The 23,379-nt window shown below is 46.7% G+C and overlaps 1 protein-coding gene across 1 annotated transcript; it reads right to left on the minus strand.

The window, feature by feature from the left end:
* Positions 1–13,888: 13,888 nt before the first annotated feature.
* On the minus strand, positions 13,889–16,852 carry LOC123999865 (basic salivary proline-rich protein 2-like). Its single transcript, XM_046305874.1, has 3 exons — positions 16,845–16,852; positions 14,628–14,822; positions 13,889–14,510 (listed from the first exon to the last, which is right to left on the minus strand). The coding sequence occupies exons 1-3, from the start codon at positions 16,850–16,852 to the stop codon at positions 13,889–13,891; spliced, it is 825 nt and encodes a 274-aa protein (XP_046161830.1).
* Positions 16,853–23,379: the final 6,527 nt, after the last annotated feature.

The raw sequence follows: 23,379 nt of genomic DNA on the forward strand, positions 1-23,379 counted from the left end.
ACGAGTGACAGCACAAGCGGGGAACACATGTGGATAACTCTGTGCCAGCTCATTCGAGAGAGAGTGGTCACTTTTATCCAATACTTCCAATACGGGTACTACCTTTCCTCCGGGAATATCGTTACCCATTATAAAGGTCACACCTTTCACTGGCAACATAGGACGTACCCCCACTCTGAATATTCCACTGATTAACTCAGAGTGTACATTTACAAAGTGCAATGGTACTGGGACAAAACCCATTTCAATACCCTGCACTAACACACTGGAACCACAGTATGTATCGTCAGATAAGGGCAACACATCAGACAATATAAACGACTGCGCCGCACCAGTATCTCTAAGGATTTTAACCGGTCGTTGAGACGCTTCGTCATTCGTTAGGAACACAAACCCCTCGAAAATGAATGGTTCATAACGGCGGTCGGGGACTGAGACTTTCAAACTACAGTTATCCTGAGGCACCTGTTTTGTTGCCGACCTCTTAACCGTACGAATTAGAGCAACACCTGTTGGTGGCTTGGCACGAAGAGGCATCCCTTGTTTACGTTTAAGCAGTAAGCAATCATTAATCATATGTCCTACTTTATGACAATAGAAACAGGGACGCTCATTCTTCTGGCGTGCTTGATATACTACTGCTGGCCGACTAGGGCTAAAGGTAGGAAACTCAGTGGCTCTACTCTCGGTTTGAGCCGAAAACATACTCTTGTGCGTCAAAACAAACTCGTCTGCCAACACAGACGCTTCTGCCAGGGAGGATACTTTCTGTTCGTTTAGGTAAACTACAATGCGTTCGGGCAAGCAATTTTTAAACTCTTCCAACAAGATTAACTCCCGGTGTCATGCAGGTGAAAGAGGACCCAAAAGCGACTTGGCGAAAACAGAGTCTTTAATCCAGTAAAGTGAATACAAACAAAAAAACACAACTTTCACTCGAAATGACGAGGACTAACTGGAGACTCGATCTTGAACAGCAGGTGAACAGCAGGTTGCCTCGGGAAGGCACTCGAACCAGACAGACTCAGACACCTGCTCACCACGCAGCATCTGAGGAAAACACGACACGACAGGGCGATACACAATCACAGCATGGTGAATTCTAAACAAGGAACCGACAGGACAGGAACGGAACACAAAGGAAGAAATAGGGACTCTAATCAGGGGAAAGGATCGGGAACAGGTGTGGGAAGACTAAATGATTGATTAGGGGAATAGGAACAGGGCTAAGGGCTAAGCGGATGGCGAGCAGTTCACGGTTACCCACATCATAGTTGCGCTCAGATGGCGACAGGCGATGAGAAAAATAAGCGCAAGGATGAACCTTATCGTCAGACTGGAAGCGCTGGGATAGAATGGCTCCCACGCCTACCTCTGAAGCGTCAACCTCGACAATGAATTGTCTAGTGACGTCAGGAGTAACGAGGATAGGAGCGGACGTAAAACGTTCTTTTAGAAGATCAAAAGCTCCCTGGGCGGAACCGGACCACTTAAAACACGTCTTGACAGAAGTAAGAGCTGTGAGAGGGGCAGCAACTTGACCGAAATTACGAATGAAACGCCGATAGAAATTAGCGAAACCTAAAAAGCGCTGCAACTCGACACGTGACCTTGGAACGGGCCAATCACTGACAGCTTGGACCTTAGCGGAATCCATCTGAATGCCTTCAGCGGAAATAACGGAACCGAGAAAAGTAACGGAGGAGACATGAAAAGAGCACTTCTCAGACTTTACGTAGAGACAATTCTCTAAAAGGCGCTGTAGGACACGTCGAACGTGCTGAACATGAATCTCGAGTGACGGAGAAAAAATCAGGATATCGTCAAGATAGACAAAAACAAAGATGTTCAGCATGTCTCTCAGAACATCATTAACTAATGCCTGAAAAACAGCTGGCGCATTGGCGAGACCAAACGGCAGAACCCGGTACTCAAAATGCCCTAACGGAGTGTTAAACGCCGTTTTCCACTCGTCCCCCTCTCTGATGCGCACGAGATGGTAAGCGTTACGAAGGTCCAACTTAGTAAAGCACCTGGCTCCCTGCAGAATCTCGAAGGCTGATGACATAAGGGGAAGCGGATAACGATTCTTAACCGTTATGTCATTCAGCCCTCGATAATCCACGCAGGGGCGCAGAGTACCGTCCTTCTTCTTAACAAAAAGAACCCCGCCCCGGCCGGAGAGGAAGAAGGCACTATGGTACCGGCGTCAAGAGACACAGACAAATAATCCTCGAGAGCCTTACGTTCGGGAGCCGACAGAGAGTATAGTCTACCCCGAGAAGGAGTGGTCCCCGGAAGGAGATCAATACTACAATCATACGACCGGTGAGGAGGAAGGGAGTTGGCTCGGGACCGACTGAAGACCGTGCGCAGATCATGATATTCCTCCGGCACTCCTGTCAAATCGCCAGGTTCCTCCTGAGAAGTAGGGACAGAAGAAACGGGAGGGATGGCAGACATTAAACACTTCACATGACAAGAAACGTTCCAGGATAGGATAGAATTACTAGACCAATTAATAGAAGGATTATGACATACTAGCCAGGGATGACCCAAAACAACAGGTGTAAACGGTGAACGAAAAATCAAAAAAGAAATAGTCTCACTGTGGTTACCAGATACTGTGAGGGTTAAAGGTAGTGTCTCAAATCTGATACTGGGAAGATGACTACCATCTAAGGCGAACATGGGCGTAGGCTTATCTAACTCTCTGAAAGGAATGTCATGTTTCCGAACCCATGCTTCGTCCATGAAACAACCCTCAGCCCCAGAGTCTATCTGTCATGCAGGTGAAAGAGGACCCAAACGCGACTTAACAGAAACAGAGTTTATTAATGCTCAAAACGGAATAACAGAAATCCTCTAGATTTGTAGAGGGGAAAACAACTGGAGAAGCGGCCACAGACTGCAGGTCGCTTCGGGTAGGCGCAGGCCGTAGTCGACTGAGACACCTGCTCACACGCAGCGTCTGATGAAGGCACAAAACACGACAGGACAGGGTGATACACAATCACGGCAAAAACACGACAGGACAGGGCGAAACGCAATCACAGCATGGTGAATACAATACAAGGAACCGACGGAACAGGAACGGATCACAAAGGAATAAATAGGGACTCTAATCAGGGGAAAGGATCGGGAACAGGTGTGGGAAGACTAAATGATGATTAGGGGAATAGGAACAGCTGGGAGCAGGAACGGAACGACAGAGAGAAGAGAGAGCGAGAGAGTGAGAGAGGGAGGGGGAGAGAGAGGGATAGAAGGAGGGAAAGAACCAAACAAGACCAGCAGAGGGAAACGAATAGCATGGGGAGCACAGGGACAAGACATGACAATAAATGACAAACATGACAGTACCCCCCACTCACCGAGCGCCTCCTGGCGCACTCGAGGAGGAATCCTGGCGGCAACGGAGGAAATCATCGATGAGCGAACGGTCCAGCACGTCCCGAGACGGAACCCAACTCCTCTCCTCAGGACCGTAACCCTCCCAATCCACTAGGTATTGGTGACCCCGTCCCCGAGAACGCATGTCCATAATCTTATGTACCTTGTAAATAGGTGCGCTCTCGACAAGGACGGGAGGGGGAGGGAAGACGAACGGGGGTGCGAAGAAAGGGCTTAACACAGGAGACATGGAAGACAGGATGGACGCGACGAAGATGTCGCGGAAGAAGCAGTCGCACAGCGACAGGATTGACGACCTGGGAGACACGGAACGGACCAATGAACCGCGGAGTCAACTTACGAGAAGCTGTCGTAAGAGGAAGGTTGCGAGTGGAAAGCCACACTCTCTGGCCGCAACAATACCTTGGACTCTTAATCCTGCGTTTATTGGCGGCTCTCACCGTCTGTGCCCTGTAACGGCAAAGTGCAGACCTCACCCTCCTCCAGGTGCGCTCACAACGTTGGACGAACGCTTGAGCGGAGGGAACGCTGGACTCGGCAAGCTGGGATGAGAACAGAGGAGGCTGGTAACCCAGACTACTCTGAAACGGAGATAACCCGGTAGCAGACGAAGGAAGCGAATTGTGAGCGTATTCTGCCCAGGGAGCTGTTCTGCCCAAGACGCAGGGTTTCTGAAAGAAAGGCTGCGTAGTATGCGACCAATCGTCTGATTGGCCCTCTCTGCTTGACCGTTAGACTGGGGATGAAACCCGGAAGAGAGACTGACGGACGCACCAATCAAACGACAGAACTCCCTCCAAAACTGTGACGTGAATTGCGGGCCTCTGTCTGAAACGGCGTCTAACGGGAGGCCATGAATTCTGAATACATTCTCAATAATGATTTGTGCCGTCTCCTTAGCGGAAGGAAGTTTAGCGAGGGGAATGAAATGTGCCGCCTTAGAGAACCTATCGACAACCGTCAGAATCACAGTCTTCCCCGCAGACAAAGGCAGACCGGTAATGAAGTCTAAGGCAATGTGAGACCATGGTCGAGAAGGAATGGGAGCGGTCTGAGACGACCGGCAGGAGGAGAGTTACCCGACTTAGTCTGCGCGCAGTCCGAACAAGCAGCCACGAAACGGCGCGTGTCACGCTCCTGAGTCGGCCACCAAAAGCGCTGGCGAATAGACGCAAGAGTGCCTCGAACACCGGGATGACCCGCTAACTTGGCAGAGTGAGCCCACTGAAGAACAGCCAGACGAGTGGAAACAGGAACGAAAAGGAGGTTACTAGGACAAGCGCGCGGCGACGCAGTGTGCGTGAGTGCTTGCTTAACCTGTCTTTCAATTCCCCAGACTGTTAACCCGACAACACGCCCATAAGGAAGAATCCCCTCGGGATCAGTAGAAGCCACAGAAGAACTAAACAGACGGGATAAGGCATCAGGCTTGGTGTTCTTGCTACCCGGACGGTAAGAAATCACAAACTCGAAACGAGCGAAAAACAACGCCCAACGAGCTTGACGGGCATTAAGTCGTTTGGCAGAACGGATGTACTCAAGGTTCTTATGGTCTGTCCAAACGACAAAAGGAACGGTCGCCCCCTCCAACCACTGTCGCCATTCGCCTAGGGCTAAGCGGATGGCGAGCAGTTCACGGTTACCCACATCATAGTTGCGCTCAGATGGCGACAGGCGATGAGAAAAATAAGCGCAAGGATGAACCTTATCGTCAGACTGGAAGCGCTGGGATAGAATGGCTCCCACGCCTACCTCTGAAGCGTCAACCTCGACAATGAATTGTCTAGTGACGTCAGGAGTAACGAGGATAGGAGCGGACGTAAAACGTTCTTTTAGAAGATCAAAAGCTCCCTGGGCGGAACCGGACCACTTAAAACACGTCTTGACAGAAGTAAGAGCTGTGAGAGGGGCAGCAACTTGACCGAAATTACGAATGAAACGCCGATAGAAATTAGCGAAACCTAAAAAGCGCTGCAACTCGACACGTGACCTTGGAACGGGCCAATCACTGACAGCTTGGACCTTAGCGGAATCCATCTGAATGCCTTCAGCGGAAATAACGGAACCGAGAAAAGTAACGGAGGAGACATGAAAAGAGCACTTCTCAGCCTTTACGTAGAGACAATTCTCTAAAAGGCGCTGTAGAACACGTCGAACGTGCTGAACATGAATCTCGAGTGACGGAGAAAAAATCAGGATATCGTCAAGATAGACAAAAACAAAAATGTTCAGCATGTCTCTCAGAACATCATTAACTAATGCCTGAAAAACAGCTGGCGCATTGGCGAGACCGAACGGCAGAACCCGGTACTCAAAATGCCCTAACGGAGTATTAAACGCCGTTTTCCACTCGTCCCCCTCTCTGATGCGCACGAGATGGTAAGCGTTACGAAGGTCCAACTTAGTAAAGCACCTGGCTCCCTGCAGAATCTCGAAGGCTGATGACATAAGGGGAAGCGGATAACGATTCTTAACCGTTATGTCATTCAGCCCTCGATAATCCACGCAGGGGCGCAGAGTACCGTCCTTCTTCTTAACAAAAAAGAACCCCGCCCCGGCCGGAGAGGAAGAAGGCACTATGGTACCGGCGTCAAGAGACACAGACAAATAATCCTCGAGAGCCTTACGTTCGGGAGCCGACAGAGAGTATAGTCTACCTCGAGGAGGAGTGGTCCCCGGAAGGAGATCAATACTACAATCATACGACCGGTGAGGAGGAAGGGAGTTGGCTCGGGACCGACTGAAGACCGTGCGCAGATCATGATATTCCTCCGGCACTCCTGTCAAATCGCCAGGTTCCTCCTGAGAAGTAGGGACAGAAGAAACGGGAGGGATGGCAGACATTAAACACTTCACATGACAAGAAACGTTCCAGGATAGGATAGAATTACTAGACCAATTAATAGAAGGATTATGACATACTAGCCAGGGATGACCCAAAACAACAGGTGTAAACGGTGAACGGAAAATCAAAAAAGAAATAGTCTCACTGTGGTTACCAGATACTGTGAGGGTTAAAGGTAGTGTCTCAAATCTGATACTGGGAAGATGACTACCATCTAAGGCGAACATGGGCGTAGGCTTATCTAACTCTCTGAAAGGAATGTCATGTTTCCGAACCCATGCTTCGTCCATGAAACAACCCTCAGCCCCAGAGTCTATCAAGGCACTACATGTAGCACCCGAACCGGTCCAGCGTAGGTGGACCGACAAAGTAGTACAGGACTTTGATGGAGAGACTTGAGTAGTTGCGCTCACCTGTAGCCCTCCGCTTACAGATGAGCTCTGGCTTTTACTGGACATGAATTAACAAAATGTCCAGCAACTCCACAATAGAGGCACAGGCGGTTGGTGATCCTCCGTTCCCTCTCCTTATTCGAGATGCGAATCCCTCCCAGCTGCATGGGCTCAGTCTCAAAGCCAGAGGGGGGAGATGGTTGCGATGCGGAGCAGAGAAACACCGTTGATGCGAGCTCTCTTCCACGAGCCCGGTGACGAAGATCTACCCGTCGTTCTATGCGGATGGCGAGAGCAATCAAAGAGTCCACATCTGAAGGAACCTCCCGGGAGAGAATCTCATCCTTAACCACAGCGTGGAGTCCCTCCAGAAAACGAGCGAGCAGCGCCGGCTCGTTCCACTCACTAGAGGCAGCAAGAGTGCGAAACTCAATGGAATAATCCGTTATGGACCGTTCACCTTGGCATAAGGAAGCCAGGGCCCTAGAAGCCTCCCCACCAAAAACTGAACGGTCAAAAACCCGAATCATCTCCTCTTTAAAGTTCTGGAAATCGTTAGAGCAATCAGCCCTTGCCTCCCAGATAGCTGTGCCCCATTCTCGAGCCCGGCCAGTAAGGAGTGAAATGACGTAAGCAACCCGAGCTCTCTCTCTAGAGTATGTGTTGGGTTGGAGAGAGAACACAATCTCACACTGCGTGAGAAAGGAGCGGCACTCAGTGGGCTGCCCGGAGTAGCAAGGTGGGTTATTAACCCTAGGTTCTGGAGGCTCGGCAGGCCAGGAAGTAACAGGTGGCACGAGACGTAGACTCTGGAACTGTCCAGAGAGGTCGGAAACCTGAGCAGCCAGGTTTTCCACGGCCTGGCGAGCAGCAGACAATTCCTGCTCGTGTCTGCCGAGCATGGCTCCTTGGATCTCGACGGCAGTGTAACGAGCGTCTGAAGTCGCTGGGTCCATTCCTTGGTCGGTTCCTTCTGTCATGCAGGTGAAAGAGGACCCAAACGCGACTTAACAGAAACAGAGTTTATTAATGCTCAAAACGGAATAACAGAAATCCTCTAGATTTGTAGAGGGGAAAACAACTGGAGAAGCGGCCACAGACTGCAGGTCGCCGGGTAGGCGCAGGCCGTAGTCGACTGAGACACCTGCTCACACGCAGCGTCTGATGAAGGCACAAAACACGACAGGACAGGGTGATACACAATCACGGCAAAAACACGACAGGACAGGGCGAAACGCAATCACAGCATGGTGAATACAATACAAGGAACCGACGGAACAGGAACGGATCACAAAGGAATAAATAGGGACTCTAATCAGGGGGAAAGGATCGGGAACAGGTGTGGGAAGACTAAATGATGATTAGGGGAATAGGAACAGCTGGGAGCAGGAACGGAACGACAGAGAGAAGAGAGAGCGAGAGAGTGAGAGAGGGAGGGGGGAGAGAGAGGGATAGAAGGAGGGAAAGAACCAAACAAGACCAGCAGAGGGAAACGAATAGCATGGGGAGCACAGGGACAAGACATGACAATAAATGACAAACATGACACTATCAAGGCACTACATGTAGCACCCGAACCGGTCCAGCGTAGATGGACCGACAAAGTAGTACAGGATTTTGATGGAGAGACTTGAGTAGTTGCGCTCACCTGTAGCCCTCCGCTTACAGATGAGCTCTGGCCTTTTACTGGACATGAATTAACAAAATGTCCAGCAACTCCGCAATAGAGGCACAGGCGGTTGGTGATCCTCCGTTCCCTCTCCTTAGTCGAGATGCGAATCCCTCCCAGCTGCATGGGCTCAGACTCTGAGCCAGAGGAGGGAGATGGTTGCGATGCGGAGCAGGGAAACACCGTTGATGCGAGCTCTCTTCCACGAGCCCGGTGACGAAGATCTACCCGTCGTTCTATGCGGATGGCGAGAGCAATCAAAGAGTCCACATCTGAAGGAACCTCCCGGGAGAGAATCTCATCCTTAACCACTGCGTGGAGTCCCTCCAGAAAACGAGCGAGCAGCGCCGGCTCGTTCCACTCACTAGAGGCAGCAAGAGTGCGAAACTCAATAGAATAATCCGTTATGGACCGTTCACCTTGGCATAAGGAAGCCAGGGCCCTAGAAGCCTCCCTACCAAAAACTGAACGGTCAAAAACCCGAATCATCTCCTCTTTAAAGTTCTGGAACTTGTTAGAGCAATCAGCCCTTGCCTCCCAGATAGCTGTGCCCCATTCTCGAGCCCGGCCAGTAAGGAGTGAAATGACGTAAGCAACCCGAGCTCTCTCTAGAGTATGTGTTGGGTTGGAGAGAGAACACAATCTCACACTGCGTGAGAAAGGAGCGGCACTCAGTGGGCTGCCCGGAGTAGCAAGGTGGGTTATTAACCCTAGGTTCTGGAGGCTCGACAGGCCAGGAAGTAACAGGTGGCACGAGACGTAGACTCTGGAACTGTCCAGAGAGGTCGGAAACCTGAGCGGCCAGGTTCTCCACGGCATGGCGAGCAGCAGACAATTCCTGCTCGTGTCTGCCGAGCATGGCTCCTTGGATCTCGACGGCAGTGTAACGAGCGTCTGAAGTCGCTGGGTCCATTCCTTGGTCGGTTCCTTCTGTCATGCAGGTGAAAGAGGACCCAAAAGCGACTTGGCGAAAACAGAGTCTTTAATCCAGTAAAGTGAATACAAACAAAAAAACACAACTTTCACTCGAAATGACGAGGACTAACTGGAGACTCGATCTTGAACAGCAGGTGAACAGCAGGTTGCCTCGGGAAGGCACTCGAACCAGACAGACTCAGACACCTGCTCACCACGCAGCATCTGAGGAAAACACGACACGACAGGGCGATACACAATCACAGCATGGTGAATTCTAAACAAGGAACCGACAGGACAGGAACGGAACACAAAGGAAGAAATAGGGACTCTAATCAGGGGAAAGGATCGGGAACAGGTGTGGGAAGACTAAATGATTGATTAGGGGAATAGGAACAGCTGGGAGCAGGAACGGAACGATAGAGAGAAGAGAGAGCGAGAGAGTGAGAGAGGGAGGGGGAGAGAGAGGGATAGAAAGAGGGAAAGAACCTAATAAGACCAGCAGAGGGAAACGAATAGAATGGGAAGCACAGGGACAAGACAAGATAATAAATGACAAAACATGACACCCGGAGAGAGTTGAAATCAGTTACCTTACTAGCAGCATGCCATTTATCAAACAGATTTCCCTTGTCTCTAGCAAATTCCACATAAGTCTTACTAGAAGACTTTCTATGAGACCTAAATCTCTGTCAGTATGCCTCAGGCACAAGCTCATAGGCACGAAGAACAGTAGCTTTGACCACTTCGTAATTCAAACTGTCCTCCAGAGGTAACGCTGACAAAACCTCTTGGGCTTTACCAGTTAATTTACACTGAAGTAATAGGCACCATACCTCTTCAGGCCATTTCAATGCTACGGCTGCAGGAGGGGCTGGTGCATTTCACAAAATAGATGACTTCATGGGAAGGAAAATTATGTGGATATATTGAAGCAACATCTCAAGACATCAGTCAGGAAGTTAAAGCTTGGTCGTCTTCCAATTAAACGATGACCCAAAGTATACTTCCAATGTTGTGGCAAAATAGCTTAAGGACAACAAAGTCAAGGTATTGGAGTGGCCATCACAAAGCCCTGACCTCAATCCCATTGCAAACTTGTGGGCCGAACTGAAAAAGCATGTGCGAGCAAGGAGGCCTTACAAACCTGACTCAGTTACACCAGCTCTGTCAGGAGGAATGGGCCAAAATTCACCCAACTTATTGTGGGAAGCTTGTGGAAGGCTACCTGAAACATTTGACCCAAGTTAAACAATTTAAAGGCAATGCTACCAAATACTAATTGAGTGTAGGTAAACTTCTGACCCACTGGGAATGTGATGAAAGAAATTAAAGCTGAAATAAATCATTCTCTCTACTATTATTCTCACATTTCACATTCTTAAAATGAAGTGGTGATCCTAACTGACCTCAGACAGGGAATTAAATGGATTAAATGGACTAGGATTAAATGTCAGGAATTGTGAAAAACTGAGTTTAAATGTATTTGGCTGAGGTGTACTTCCGACTCCAACGGTATATCTGCAATAGTCCACTATGTGGTCAGGTGAACGCAGAACGCACATCGTAATAACGTTTTACCTTTAACTTTACTGTATTTACTATTTAGATTGTCATTATGGAGAGATGAATTTTTCTTCGTTCTCTTTTTCCATGAAACATATTAATTAGAACCGATGCACATCAATAAGTAATACGGACAAAGCGACTAGGCGCATTCACACCGAGGTGGTAAATATATTTATTTATTTAACTTGGCAAGTCAGTTAAGAACAAATTCTTATTTACAATGATGGCCTACTGGGGAACAGTGGATTAACTGCCTTGTTCAGGGGCTTATAGACAGATTTATACCTTGTCAGCTCGGGGATTCGAGCCAAAAACCTTTCGGGTTACCAGTCCAACTCTCTAACCACTAGGCTTCCTGCCGCCCCTTCTGAACTCCATGCCAATGTCAACTTTGATGAATGAAAACGATATCGAGCGAAAGTGTCTCATTGGCTGTGAGAGTGGAAATTTAAAATGGAAGGTATGGAACTCCCTCGTGTGCTTCTGTTATGGAGAAAAGTCCTCAATGAAACTGACATTAAAGGAGAATGATACATTTGCATCTGTTGGCCGTCAAGTAGCCTATACAACGGGTGGGTCTAATCCTGATTGCTGATTGGTTAAAAGCGCATTCCAGCCGGTGTCTATTCCACAAGTTACCACAGGCTAAATCTATGACATTTAAAATGCTTATTTACTCTGTTCCATCTGACTGCTGCAATCCACTGTCTCATCAGCCCAGCCAAGCAATTTATAAACTTGATCTCCACTATAAAAAGCATCGAGACATTATCTCACATGTCTTTTAGACTAACATTTAGTTTCCAACAGCAGATATAGACCTTGCTGTCTCTTGTAACATTGTTTCAATATTGAAAAAAGGATCTCCAGCTGTCCCATAGTAATGAACGTGTAGAGGTCTGGTGTCGGGACAAGAGAGAGAGGCAGGCAGGCGGCGTATTTCAGCCAGTCGAAATCATGAATCAACTGGCATCATTTTTTATGGAAATATACAATGAAATAGCTATTGAAAAAAGGTGAAATGAAATAAAGGGCAGCTAGTTTGAAGTGATTGTGTTAGCTTTGTTGTTAGCTGTGTTGTTGGCTAGCTCCTCTGAACAACAGTCCTGACGAGAGAGTCCATTTTCTATACCAGGTAAAGCCGCGCTTCATTAGCTCATTGTTATGCATGTATCCAAATAAATGTCTATAGAAAACAACTTTAAACACATGCATATGAGGCTACTGTTGTTATTCTGAACTGTTTGACGTGACTGTAAGTTAGCCGTAGTTGGCTAGCTAGCAAACAAGGGATAAGAATGTTGCCAGCCAATATGGCAATGGAACATTTAGAAAGAACGACTGGAGGCTATATACAGGGTATTACGGTACAGAGTCAATGTGGAGGCTATATACAGGGTATTACCGTACAGAGTCAATGTGGAGGCTATATACAGGGTATTGCGGTACAGAGTCAATGTGGAGGCTATGTGTCCTTCTGTAGCTCAGTTGGTAGAGCATGGCGCTTGTAACGCCAGGGTAGTGGGTTCGATCCCCGGGACCACCCATACGTAGAATGTATGCACACATGACTGTAAGTCGCTTTGGATAAAAGCGTCTGCTAAATGGCATATAATATATACAGGGGGCACCGGTACAGAGTCAATGTGGAGGCTATATACAGGGGGCACCGGTACAGAGTCAATGTGGAGGCTATATACAGGGTATTACGGTACAGAGTCAATGTGGAGAATATATACAGGGGGCACCGGTACAGAGTCAATGTGGAGGCTATATACAGGGGGCACCGGTACAGAGTCAATGTGGAGGCTATATACAGGGGGCACCGGTACAGAGTCAATGTGGAGGCTATATACAGGGTATTACGGTACAGAGTCAATGTGGAGGCTATATACAGGGTATTACGGTACAGAGTCAATGTGGAGGCTATATACAGGGTGTTACGGTACAGAGTCAATGTGGAGGCTATATACAGGGGGTACAGGTACAGAGTCAATGTGGAGGCTATATACAGGGGGTACTGGTACAGAGTCAATGTGGAGGCTATATACAGGGGGTACTGGTACAGAGTCAATGTGGAGGCGATATACAGGGGGTACCGGTACAGAGTCAATGTGGAGGTGATATACAGGGGGCACAGGTACAGAGTCAATGTGGAGGCTATATACAGGGGGTACTGGTACAGAGTCAATGTGTGGGGGCTGTATATATCCCCATTACCTCCCTGATCTCGTTCCATCTATTCCCATTACCTCTCTGATCTCGTTCCATCCAACCCCATTACCTCCCTGATCTCTTTCCATCTATTCCCATTACCTCCCTGATCTCGTTCCATCTATTCCCATTACCTCCCTGATCTCTTTCCAGGAGTTAAAACTCATTTCATGTCTTTGAAATCCCTACACAAGGTATCACTTGTTCTGATAGTTTTTCATCAAAGTTCTCCATGTTTGTTATCAAGGAAGTTGTCATGGAAGTGAGTGTCTTTGTGGTTATACAGGATGTACCAGCCCCACCTCCTGTAAACGCATCATCTCAATGCAAAGCTATACACAGTTGATTTATATATATATATATATTTGTAATAATCACAATTACAACAATACTGAATCAAATCAAATCAATTTAGTTTCAAATAAATAATGAACCATGTTCAATTTGGTTTAAATAATGCAAAAACAAAGTGTTGTAGAAGAAATTAAAAGTGCAATATGTTCCATGTTAAAAAGCTAAGGTTTAAGTTCCTTGCTCAGAACGTGAAAGCTGGTGGTTCCTTTTAACATGAGTCTTCAATATTCCCAGCTAAGATGTTTTAGGTTGTAGTTATTATAGGATTATTTCTCTCTATACCATTTGTATTTCATATACCTTTGACTGTGTTCTTATTGGCACTATAGTATTGCTGTCACGACTTCCACCGAAGTCGGTTCCTCTCCTTGTTCGGGCGGCGGTCGACGTCACCGGTCTTCTAGCCGTCGCCGATCCACTTTTCGTTTTCCATTTGTTTTGTCTTGTTTTCCCAACACACCTGGTTTTACATTTTCCTTATTACTTGTCATGTATTTAACCCTCTGTTCCCCCCATGTCTCAGGTTGGCACTCTTCTGGCTGGTTTGCCCCGGGGTTGGCACTCTTCTGGCTGGTTTGCCCCGGGGTTGGCACTCTTCTGGCTGGTTTGCCCCGGGGTTGGCACTCTTCTGGCTGGTTTGCCCCGGGGTTGGCACTCTTCTGGCTGGTTTGCCCCGGGTTGGCACTCTTCTGGCTGGTTTGCCCGGGGTTGGCACTCTTCTGGCTGGTTTGCCCCGGGGTTGGCACTCTTCTGGCTGGTTTGCCCGGGGTTGGCACTCTTCTGGCTGGTTTGCCCAGAAGGTTGGCACTCTTCTGGCTGGTTTGCCCCGGGGTTGGCACTCTTCTGGCTGGTTTGCCCCGGGGTTGGCACTCTTCTGGCTGGTTTGCCCCGGGGTTGGCACTCTTCTGGCTGGTTTGCCCCGGGGTTGGCACTCTTCTGGCTGGTTTGCCCCGGGGTTGGCACTCTTCTGGCTGGTTTGCCCCGGGGTTGGCACTCTTCTGGCTGGTTTGCCCCGGGGTTGGCACTCTTCTGGCTGGTTTGCCCCGGGGTTGGCACTCTTCTGGCTGGTTTGCCCCGGGGTTGGCACTCTTCTGGCTGGTTTGCCCCGGGGTTGGCACTCAGAAGGTTGGCACTCTTCTGGCTGGTTTGCCCCGGGGTTGGCACTCAGAAGGTTGGCACTCTTCTGGCGGCTGGTTTGCCCCGGGGTTGGCACTCAGAAGGTTGCACTCTTCTGGCTGGTTTGCCCCGGGGTTGGCACTCAGAAGGTTTGCACTCTTCTGGCTGGTTTGCCCCGGGGTTGGCACTCAGAAGGTTGGCACTCTTCTGGCTGGTTTGCCCCGGGGTTGGCACTCTTCTGGCTGGTTTGCCCCGGGGTTGGCACTCAGAAGGTTGGCACTCTTCTGGCTGGTTTGCCCCGGGGTTGGCACTCAGAAGGTTGGCACCCTTCTGGCGGCTGGTTTGCCCCGGGGTTGGCACTCAGAAGGTTTGCACTCTTCTGGCTGGTTTGCCCCGGGGTTGGCACTCAGAAGGTTGGCACTCTTCTGGCTGGTTTGCCCCGGGGTTGGCACTCTTCTGGCTGGTTTGCCCCGGGGTATATTTTACACCTGTGCTTTTTGTACCTCACCTGTTCTGACGGGAATTTGTTTCGGTTGCGTTCTGTTCATATGTTGCCTCAGTAAAGTGCCTTGTCCACTCATCTCTGGTCTCCTGCGCCTGACTTCCACCACCTTGACAATTGCCAGCCTAATCTCGGGAGTTGATAGGCTTGAAGTCATAAACAGCGCCGTGCTTCAAGCATTGCTAAGAGCGGCTGGCAAACACAGTAAAGTGCTGTTTGAATGAATGCTTACGAGCCTGCTGCTGTCTACCACCACTCAGTCAGACTGCTCAATCAAATATCAAATCATAGACTTCATTATAATATAATAAACACACAGAAATACGAGCCTATGGTCATTAATATGGTCAAATCCGGAAACGATCATTTAGAAAACAAAACGTTTATTCTTTCAGTGAAATACGAAAGAGGGAGAGATGAGATGGTGGAGAGAGGGGGAGTGGATGGAGAGAAGGTGGGGAGTGGGTGGAGAGAGGGAGAGATGGATGGAGAGAGGGAGAGTGGATGGAGAGAGGGAGAGTGGATGGAGAGAGGGAGAGAGGATGGAGAGAGGGATAGGGTGGAGAGGGGAGAGGGTGGGGAGAGAGTGGATGGAGAGAGAGGGAGAGTGGATGGAGAGAGGGGAGAGGATGGAGAGAGGTTGGAGGGGAGATGGAGAGAGGGAGAGGATGGAGAGAGGGATAGAGTGGATGGAGGATGGAGAGGGGAGAGGATGGAGAGAGGGGAGAGGATGGAGAGGTGGGAGAGTGGATGGAGAGAGGGAGAGGGGGAGTGGATGGAGAGAGGGGAGAGATGGTGAGAGAGAGGATGGAGAGAGGGAGAGGATGGATGGAGGGAGAGAGGGATAGGGTGGAGAGGGGAGAGGATGGAGAGGGGGAGATGGGAGAGTGGATGGGGAGAGGGGAGGATGGAGAGAGGGATAGGGTGGAGAGGGGAGAGGATGGGAGGGGATAGGATGGGAGAGGGATAGGATGGAGAGGGGAGAGGATGGAGAGAGGGGAGAGGATGGAGAGGGGGAGAGAGGGGAGAGAGGGAGAGTGGATGGAGAGAGGGGAGAGGATGGAGAGGGGGAGAGAGGGAGAGTGGATGGAGAGAGGGGAGAGGATGAAGAGAGGGATAGAGGGTGGAGAGGGGAGAGGATGGAGAGAGGGGAGAGGATGGAGAGAGGGATAGGGTGGAGAGGGGAGAGGATGGAGAGAGGGGGGAGAGGATGGAGAGGGGAGAGAGGGAGAGTGGATGGAGAGAGGGGAGAGGATGGAGAGGGGGGAGAGGATGGAGAGAGGGGGAGAGGATGGAGAGAGGATGGAGAGAGGGGAGAGGATGGAGAGAGGGGAGAGAGGGAGAGTGAGATAGTAAACGCTGTACATTTTCCACATTTACACTGCATATATTGCCTCAATCGGAAATGACATTTAAATGCCTCCCGGGTGGCGCAGTGGTCTAAGGCTGTGCCACCAGAGATTCTGGGTTCGAGTCCAGGCTCTGTCGCAGCCGGCTGCGACCTGGAGGCCCATGGGGTGGCGTACAATTGGCCCAGCGTCGTCCGGGTTAGGGGAGGGTTTGGCCGGCAGGGATATCCTTGCGCACTAGCGACTCCTGTGGCGGGCCGGGCGCAGTCCGACACATTGGTGCGGTTGAATGTGCGTTGTGTCAAGAAGAAGTGTGGCTTGGTTGTGTTTCGGAGAGCCTTCGTCTCTCTCGAGTCCGTACGGGAGTTGCAGCGATGAGACAAGACTGTAACTACTACCACGATATTAGGGAGAAAAAAGGGGTAAAAATATATTTCATTTAAATTGCGCAGAGTCAAAATTAGCGATTGGATTGAATCGGCCCTAATAGTTATTCATAAATCCTCACCTGAACATCTTAAAGTGAAGTACTGAGACAAAGTCGGGACTGCCTCACCGTTTGACGTAGATTCACATTGACAATTATCCTGGTCCCAGATCTGTGTGTGCTGGCTTGCCAAATCCTATGGTCATTGTCCTACCAGTGACAATAACCACGCCAATGATCACAGTAGAGTTGGCAAAACAACAACAGAGCTGGAAACAGGCTAACAGAAAATACTGCTCATCCATCCTTATTTTCTCCTTCACTAAAATGTTCCTCAATATTGAAGCAATTTAGAGTTCCAGCATTCCATAGAGGCTAACGAGGGGTGGCCTTTCTTCTTATGAACGGATAGTTTTTTTTGTTTTTGTTTTACTTCAAGATTGGTCGACGTCGAGAATACAAGCAATATGACATTTTCGATTTTTAATTTCAAACAGGCTGTGGGGCTGATGACAAGACAAAGTAGTCATTTTTATTTTACCTTTATTTAACTAGGCAAGTCAGTTAAGAACAAATTCTTATTTTCAATAACGGCCTAGGAACAGTGGGTTAACTGCCTGTTCAGGGGCAGAACGACAGATTTGTACCTTGTCAGCTCGGGGGTTTGAACTCGCAACCTTCCGGTTACTAGTCCAACGCTCTAACCACTAGGCTACCCTGCCGCCCCATTGATTCCCTCATGTGTGAGTTTTCCTGGGTTAGTTAGTTTGACTGTGGCAACATAACTGATCCTGGTCTACTGCGTCCCAAATGACCCTATATTCATCCATAGGGCTCTGGTCAAACGTAGTGCACGATATAGGGAGTAGGGAGCCGTTTGAGACGTAACCTAGCTGTCACCCGACACAGCATTTAATCAAACAGTCTGCTCCAGCAGCCAAGCTTCTCTAGTCTTTTCACGGCTTTAATAAAATGGCAGGTGACAAGTGCATCACGAAAACTCAAACCTCATGCTTGGGCTGTTTGACACAGTGTGAGAAAAAAAACTCTCTGAATCGTTTTGACACCATGAAGTAATGACCGGTTCTGACAGATGGACCTTTACAGGGTTCAGTTAATTAAACAGCCCTCAGTCAGAGCACATAGTCCAAATTCAGTGTGTTCGTTTAGTTGAAACAACCAGCTCTAACTTATCATTGAGTTGAATCAACCAGCTCTAACTTATCGTTTAGTTGAACCAACCAGCTCTAACTTATCATTTAGTTGAACCAACCAGCTCTAACTTATCATTTAGTTGAACCAACCAGCTCTAACTTATCATTGAGTTGAACCAACCAGCTCTAACTTATCATTGAGTTGAACCAACCAGCTCTAACTTATCATTTAGTTGAACCAACCAGCTCTAACTTATCATTTAGTTGAACCAACCAGCTCTAACTTATCATTTAGTTTAATCAACCAGCTCTAACTTATCGTTTAGTTGAAACAACCAGCTCTAACTTATCATTTAGTTGAATCAACCAGCTCTAACTTATTGTTTAGTTGAAACAACCAGCTCTAACGTATCATTTAGTTGAATCAACCAGCACTAACTCATCATTTAGTTGAATCAACCAGCTCTAACTTATCATTTAGTTGAAACAACCAGTTTGAAACAACCAGCTCTAACATATCATTTAGTTGAAACAACCAGTTTGAAACAACCAGCTCTAACATATCATTTAGTTGAACCAACCAGCTCTAACTTATCATTTAGTTGAAACAACCAGCTCTAACTTATCATTTAGTTGAAACAACCAGTTTGAAACAACCAGCTCTAACATATCATTTAGTTGAAACAACCAGCTCTAACTTATCATTTAGTTGAAACAACCAGTTTGAAACAACCAGCTCTAACTTATCATTTAGTTGAACCAACCAGCTCTAACTTATCATTTAGTTGAAACAACCAGTTTGAACCAACCAGCTCTAACTTATCATTTAGTTGAAACAACCAGTTTGAAACAACCAGCTCTAACTTATCATTTAGTTGAATCAACCAGCACTAACTCATCATTTAGTTGAATCAACCAGCTCTAACTTATCATTTAGTTGAAACAACCAGTTTGAAACAACCAGCTCTAACATATCATTTAGTTGAAACAACCAGTTTGAAACAACCAGCTCTAACATATCGTTTAGTTGAACCAACCAGCTCTAACTTATCATTTAGTTGAAACAACCAGTTTGAACCAACCAGCTTTAACATATCATTTAGTTGAACCAACCAGCTCTAACTTATCATTTAGTTGAAACAACCAGTTTGAACCAACCAGCTTTAACATATCATTTAGTTGAACCAACCAGCTCTAACTTATCATTTAGTTGAACCAACCAGCTCTAACATATCATTTAGTTGAATCAACCAGCTCTAACATATCATTTAGTTGAACCAACCAGCTCTAACTTATCATTTAGTTGAAACAACCAGTTTGAACCAACCAGCTTTAACATATCATTTAGTTGAACCAACCAGCTCTAACATATCATTTAGTTGAACCAACCAGCTCTAACATATCATTTAGTTGAACCAACCAGCTTTAACATATCATTTAGTTGAACCAACCAGCTCTAACATATCATTTAGTTGAACCAACCAGCTCTAACATATCATTTAGTTGAATCAACCAGCTCTAACTTATCATTGTGTTTCAGGTGGGTTTAGTGGTCCTCTCAGCAGTCTGTTTATAAAGGAATGGTTCTTTTCTCAACATAAGAGGGGTTTCTGACCATAATGTAGCCATTTCCACAACCTCAGTGGATTTGATTTCTAAATGTATTCAGTAAAAACACTTCTTTCTTCCACACATGTATCGTTTTGAAGTCAAGGTACATGTTACACATTCAACTACCAAGACATGTGCATCTCATTATACTAGGTTTGTAAAGCTACCGGTATTTTACCAAAGCTACCGGTCATTTACCAAAATTCACAGAATCTTTTATGGCAATCGATGGTAACTTTTGTAATTTATACATAAATAACTTTTAAAAAATGTTTTCATATATAGTATTATTTTTACAACTGTGTCCATATTGTCCAGTAGTTTCTAGTAGGATAGACCAGATGATTCAAGAGAAAATAGCTTAATTGATCAACAATGGCATTATTTTTCAAATAACTCTTTAAGCAACTGTTCCAGCTTTTGACTTCTTTTACAACTGTCACCAAACTGTCACCAAAACATTTACAAAATATATAGACGTTGTAAAAGATATTTCATGCTGAAACCCTCATGTTAAATACCAATGATATTCACTAAGGTCATGTTAAATACCAATGATATTCACTAAGGTCATGTTAAATACCAATGATATTCACTAAGGTCATGTTAAATACCAATGATATTCACTAAGGTCATTTATCAATGATATTTAAGGGATGATTTTAGGTCAGTTTTGATATTCATTCATGTTAAATACCAATGATATTTTCATGTTAAATACCAATGATATTCACTAAGGTCATGTTAAAAAATAATTCTTATTTGATATTGTTTTAAATACTGAAGGTCTTTAAATAAATGATATTCACTAACATGTTAAAAAATGTCAGTTCTATGTTTCACGTACAAAAATAATCTTATTTGATTGTTTTATATACAGTATAAGGAAATCAGATTGTTTTATACTGAACTTTAAATAAATGTCAATTTACATTTATTAGACCCTAATCTATGGATTTCACATGACTTGACAGTGGCACAGCCATGGGTGGAGAGCTGGAGAGCCAGGCACAGCCAATCAGAATGAGTTTTCCTCACAAAAAGGGCTTTATTACAGACAAATATTCCTCTGTTTCATCAACTGTCTGGGTGGCTGGTCTCAGGCGATCACACCTCCTCCTCCATGCTTCACGTTGGGAACCACACATGCAGAGATCATCCGTTCACCTACTCTGCATCTCATTGGACTCATCAGACCAAAGGACAGATTTCCACCGGTCTAATGTCCATTGCTCGTGTTTCTTGGTCCAAGCAAGTCTCTTCTTCTTATTGGTGTCCTTTAGTAGTGGTTTCTTTGCAGAAATTCAACCATGAAAGGCCTGATTCACGCAGTCTCCTCTGAACAGTTCATGTTGAGATGTGTCTGTTACTTGAACTCTGTGAAGCATTTATTTGGGCTGCAATCTGAGATGCAGTTAACACTAATGAACTTATTCTTTGCAGCAGAGGTAACTCTGGGTCTTCCTTTCCTGTGGCGGTCCTCATGAGAGCCAGTTTCATCATAGTGCTTGTCACATATACTCCCTCTCCAACCTCCAGGTCATCAGGCTGCTGATTATTCCGCACACCTGTCACCATCGTCAAGCGGACCTGCGCCTCATGACACTCACCTGGACTCCATCACCTCCTTGATTATCTTCTCTATATCTGTCACTCACCTGGACTCCATCACCTCCTTGATTATCTTCTCTATATCTGTCACTCACCTGGACTCCATCACCTCCTTGATTATCTTCTCTATATCTGTCACTCACCTGGACTCCATCACCTCCTTGATTATCTTCCCTATATCTGTCTCTCCCCTAGACTCCATCACCTCCTTGATTATCTTCCCTATATCTGTCACTCCCCTGGACTCCATCACCTCCTTGATTATCTTCTCTATATCTGTCACTCACCTGGACTCCATCACCTCCTTGATTATCTTCTCTATATCTGTCACTCACCTGGACTCCATCACCTCCTTGATTATCTTCTCTATATCTGTCACTCACCTGGACTCCATCACCTCCTTGATTATTATCTGTCTCTCCCCTAGACTCCATCATCTGATTATCTTCCTATATCTCACTCCCCTGGACTCCATCACCTCCTTGATTATCTTCTCTATATCTGTCACTCACCTGGACTCCATCACCTCCTTGATTATCTTCTCTATATCTGTCACTCACCTGGACTCCATCACCTCCATGATTATCTTCCCTATATCTGTCCTCACCTGGACTCCATCACCTCCATGATTATCTTCCCTATATCTGTCTCACCTGGACTCCATCACCTCCTTGATTATCTTCTCTATATCTGTCACTCACCTGGACTCCATCACCTCCTTGATTATCTTCTCTATATCTGTCACTCACCTGGACTCCATCACCTCCTTGATTATCTTCTCTATATCTGTCACTCACCTGGACTCCATCACCTCCATGATTATCTTCCCTATATCTGTCTCTCACCTGGACTCCATCACCTCCTTGATTATCTTCCCTATATCTGTCACTCACCTGGACTCCATCACCTCCTTGATTATCTTCTCTATATCTGTCACTCACCTGGACTCCATCACCTCCTTGATTATCTTCTCTATATCTGTCACTCACCTGGACTCCATCACCTCCTTGATTATCTTCTCTATATCTGTCACTCACCTGGACTCCATCACCTCCTTGATTATCTTCCCTATATCTGTCTCTCCCCTAGACTCCATCACCTCCTTGATTATCTTCCCTATATCTGTCACTCCCCTGGACTCCATCACCTCCTTGATTATCTTCTCTATATCTGTCACTCACCTGGACTCCATCACCTCCTTGATTATCTTCTCTATATCTGTCACTCACCTGGACTCCATCACCTCCATGATTATCTTCCCTATATCTGTCACTCACCTGGACTCCATCACCTCCATGATTATCTTCCCTATATCTGTCACTCACCTGGACTCCATCACCTCCTTGATTATCTTCCCTATATCTGTCACTCCCCTAGACTCCATCACCTCCTTGATTATCTTCTCTATATCTGTCACTCCCTGGACTCCATCACCTCCTTGATTATCTTCTCTATATCTGTCACTCACCTGGACTCCATCACCTCCATGATTATCTTCCCTATATCTGTCACTCACCTGGACTCCATCACCTCCATGATTATCTTCCCTATATCTGTCACTCACCTGGACTCCATCACCTCCATGATTATCTTCCCTATATCTGTCACTCCCCTCGGTTTTTTCCACAGGTGTTATTGTTTGTCTTTCGTGTTCACAGTTTCTTTTATTTATTAAAACACTTCCTGAACTTGCTTCCTGACTCTCGTTACAGAGTCAGGATGAAATGTTACGGATTGACTGACCTTCATGTTTTAAAGTAATGATGGACTGTTGTTTCTCTTTTGCTTATTTGAGCTGTGCTCAGTTGGTAGAGCATGGCGCTTGTAACGCCAGGGTAGTGGGTTCGATCCCCGGGACCACCCATACGTAGAATGTATGCACACATGACTGTAAGTCGCTTTGGATAAAAGCGTCTGCTAAATGGCATATATTATTATTATTATTATTATAGTCTATTGCCATATACGGCTATCAACTGTATACCACCCCTACCTTGTCACAACACAACTGATTGTCTCAAATGCATTAAGAAGGAAAGAAATTCAAGGCACACCTGTTAATTGAAATGAATCCCATGAACCTCACGAAGCTGGTTGAGACGATGCCACATATGCAAAGCTGTCATCAAGGCAAAGGGTGGCAACTTTGATTATTTAAAATATTTGTTGAACACCTTTTTTGGTTACTACATGATTCCATATGTGTTATTTTTTCATAGTTTTGATGTCTTCACTATTAT

Source organism: Oncorhynchus gorbuscha, linkage group LG16, assembly GCF_021184085.1.
Source record: "Oncorhynchus gorbuscha isolate QuinsamMale2020 ecotype Even-year linkage group LG16, OgorEven_v1.0, whole genome shotgun sequence".
Classification (NCBI taxonomy): domain Eukaryota; kingdom Metazoa; phylum Chordata; class Actinopteri; order Salmoniformes; family Salmonidae; genus Oncorhynchus; species Oncorhynchus gorbuscha.

Coding starts and splice junctions, on each gene's coding strand:
- LOC123999865 (XM_046305874.1), bottom strand. Junction 14,511..14,627: donor GAAGAGTGCAAACCTTCTGA/GTGCCAACCCCG, acceptor GGGGCAAACCAG/CCAGAAGAGTGCCAACCTTC.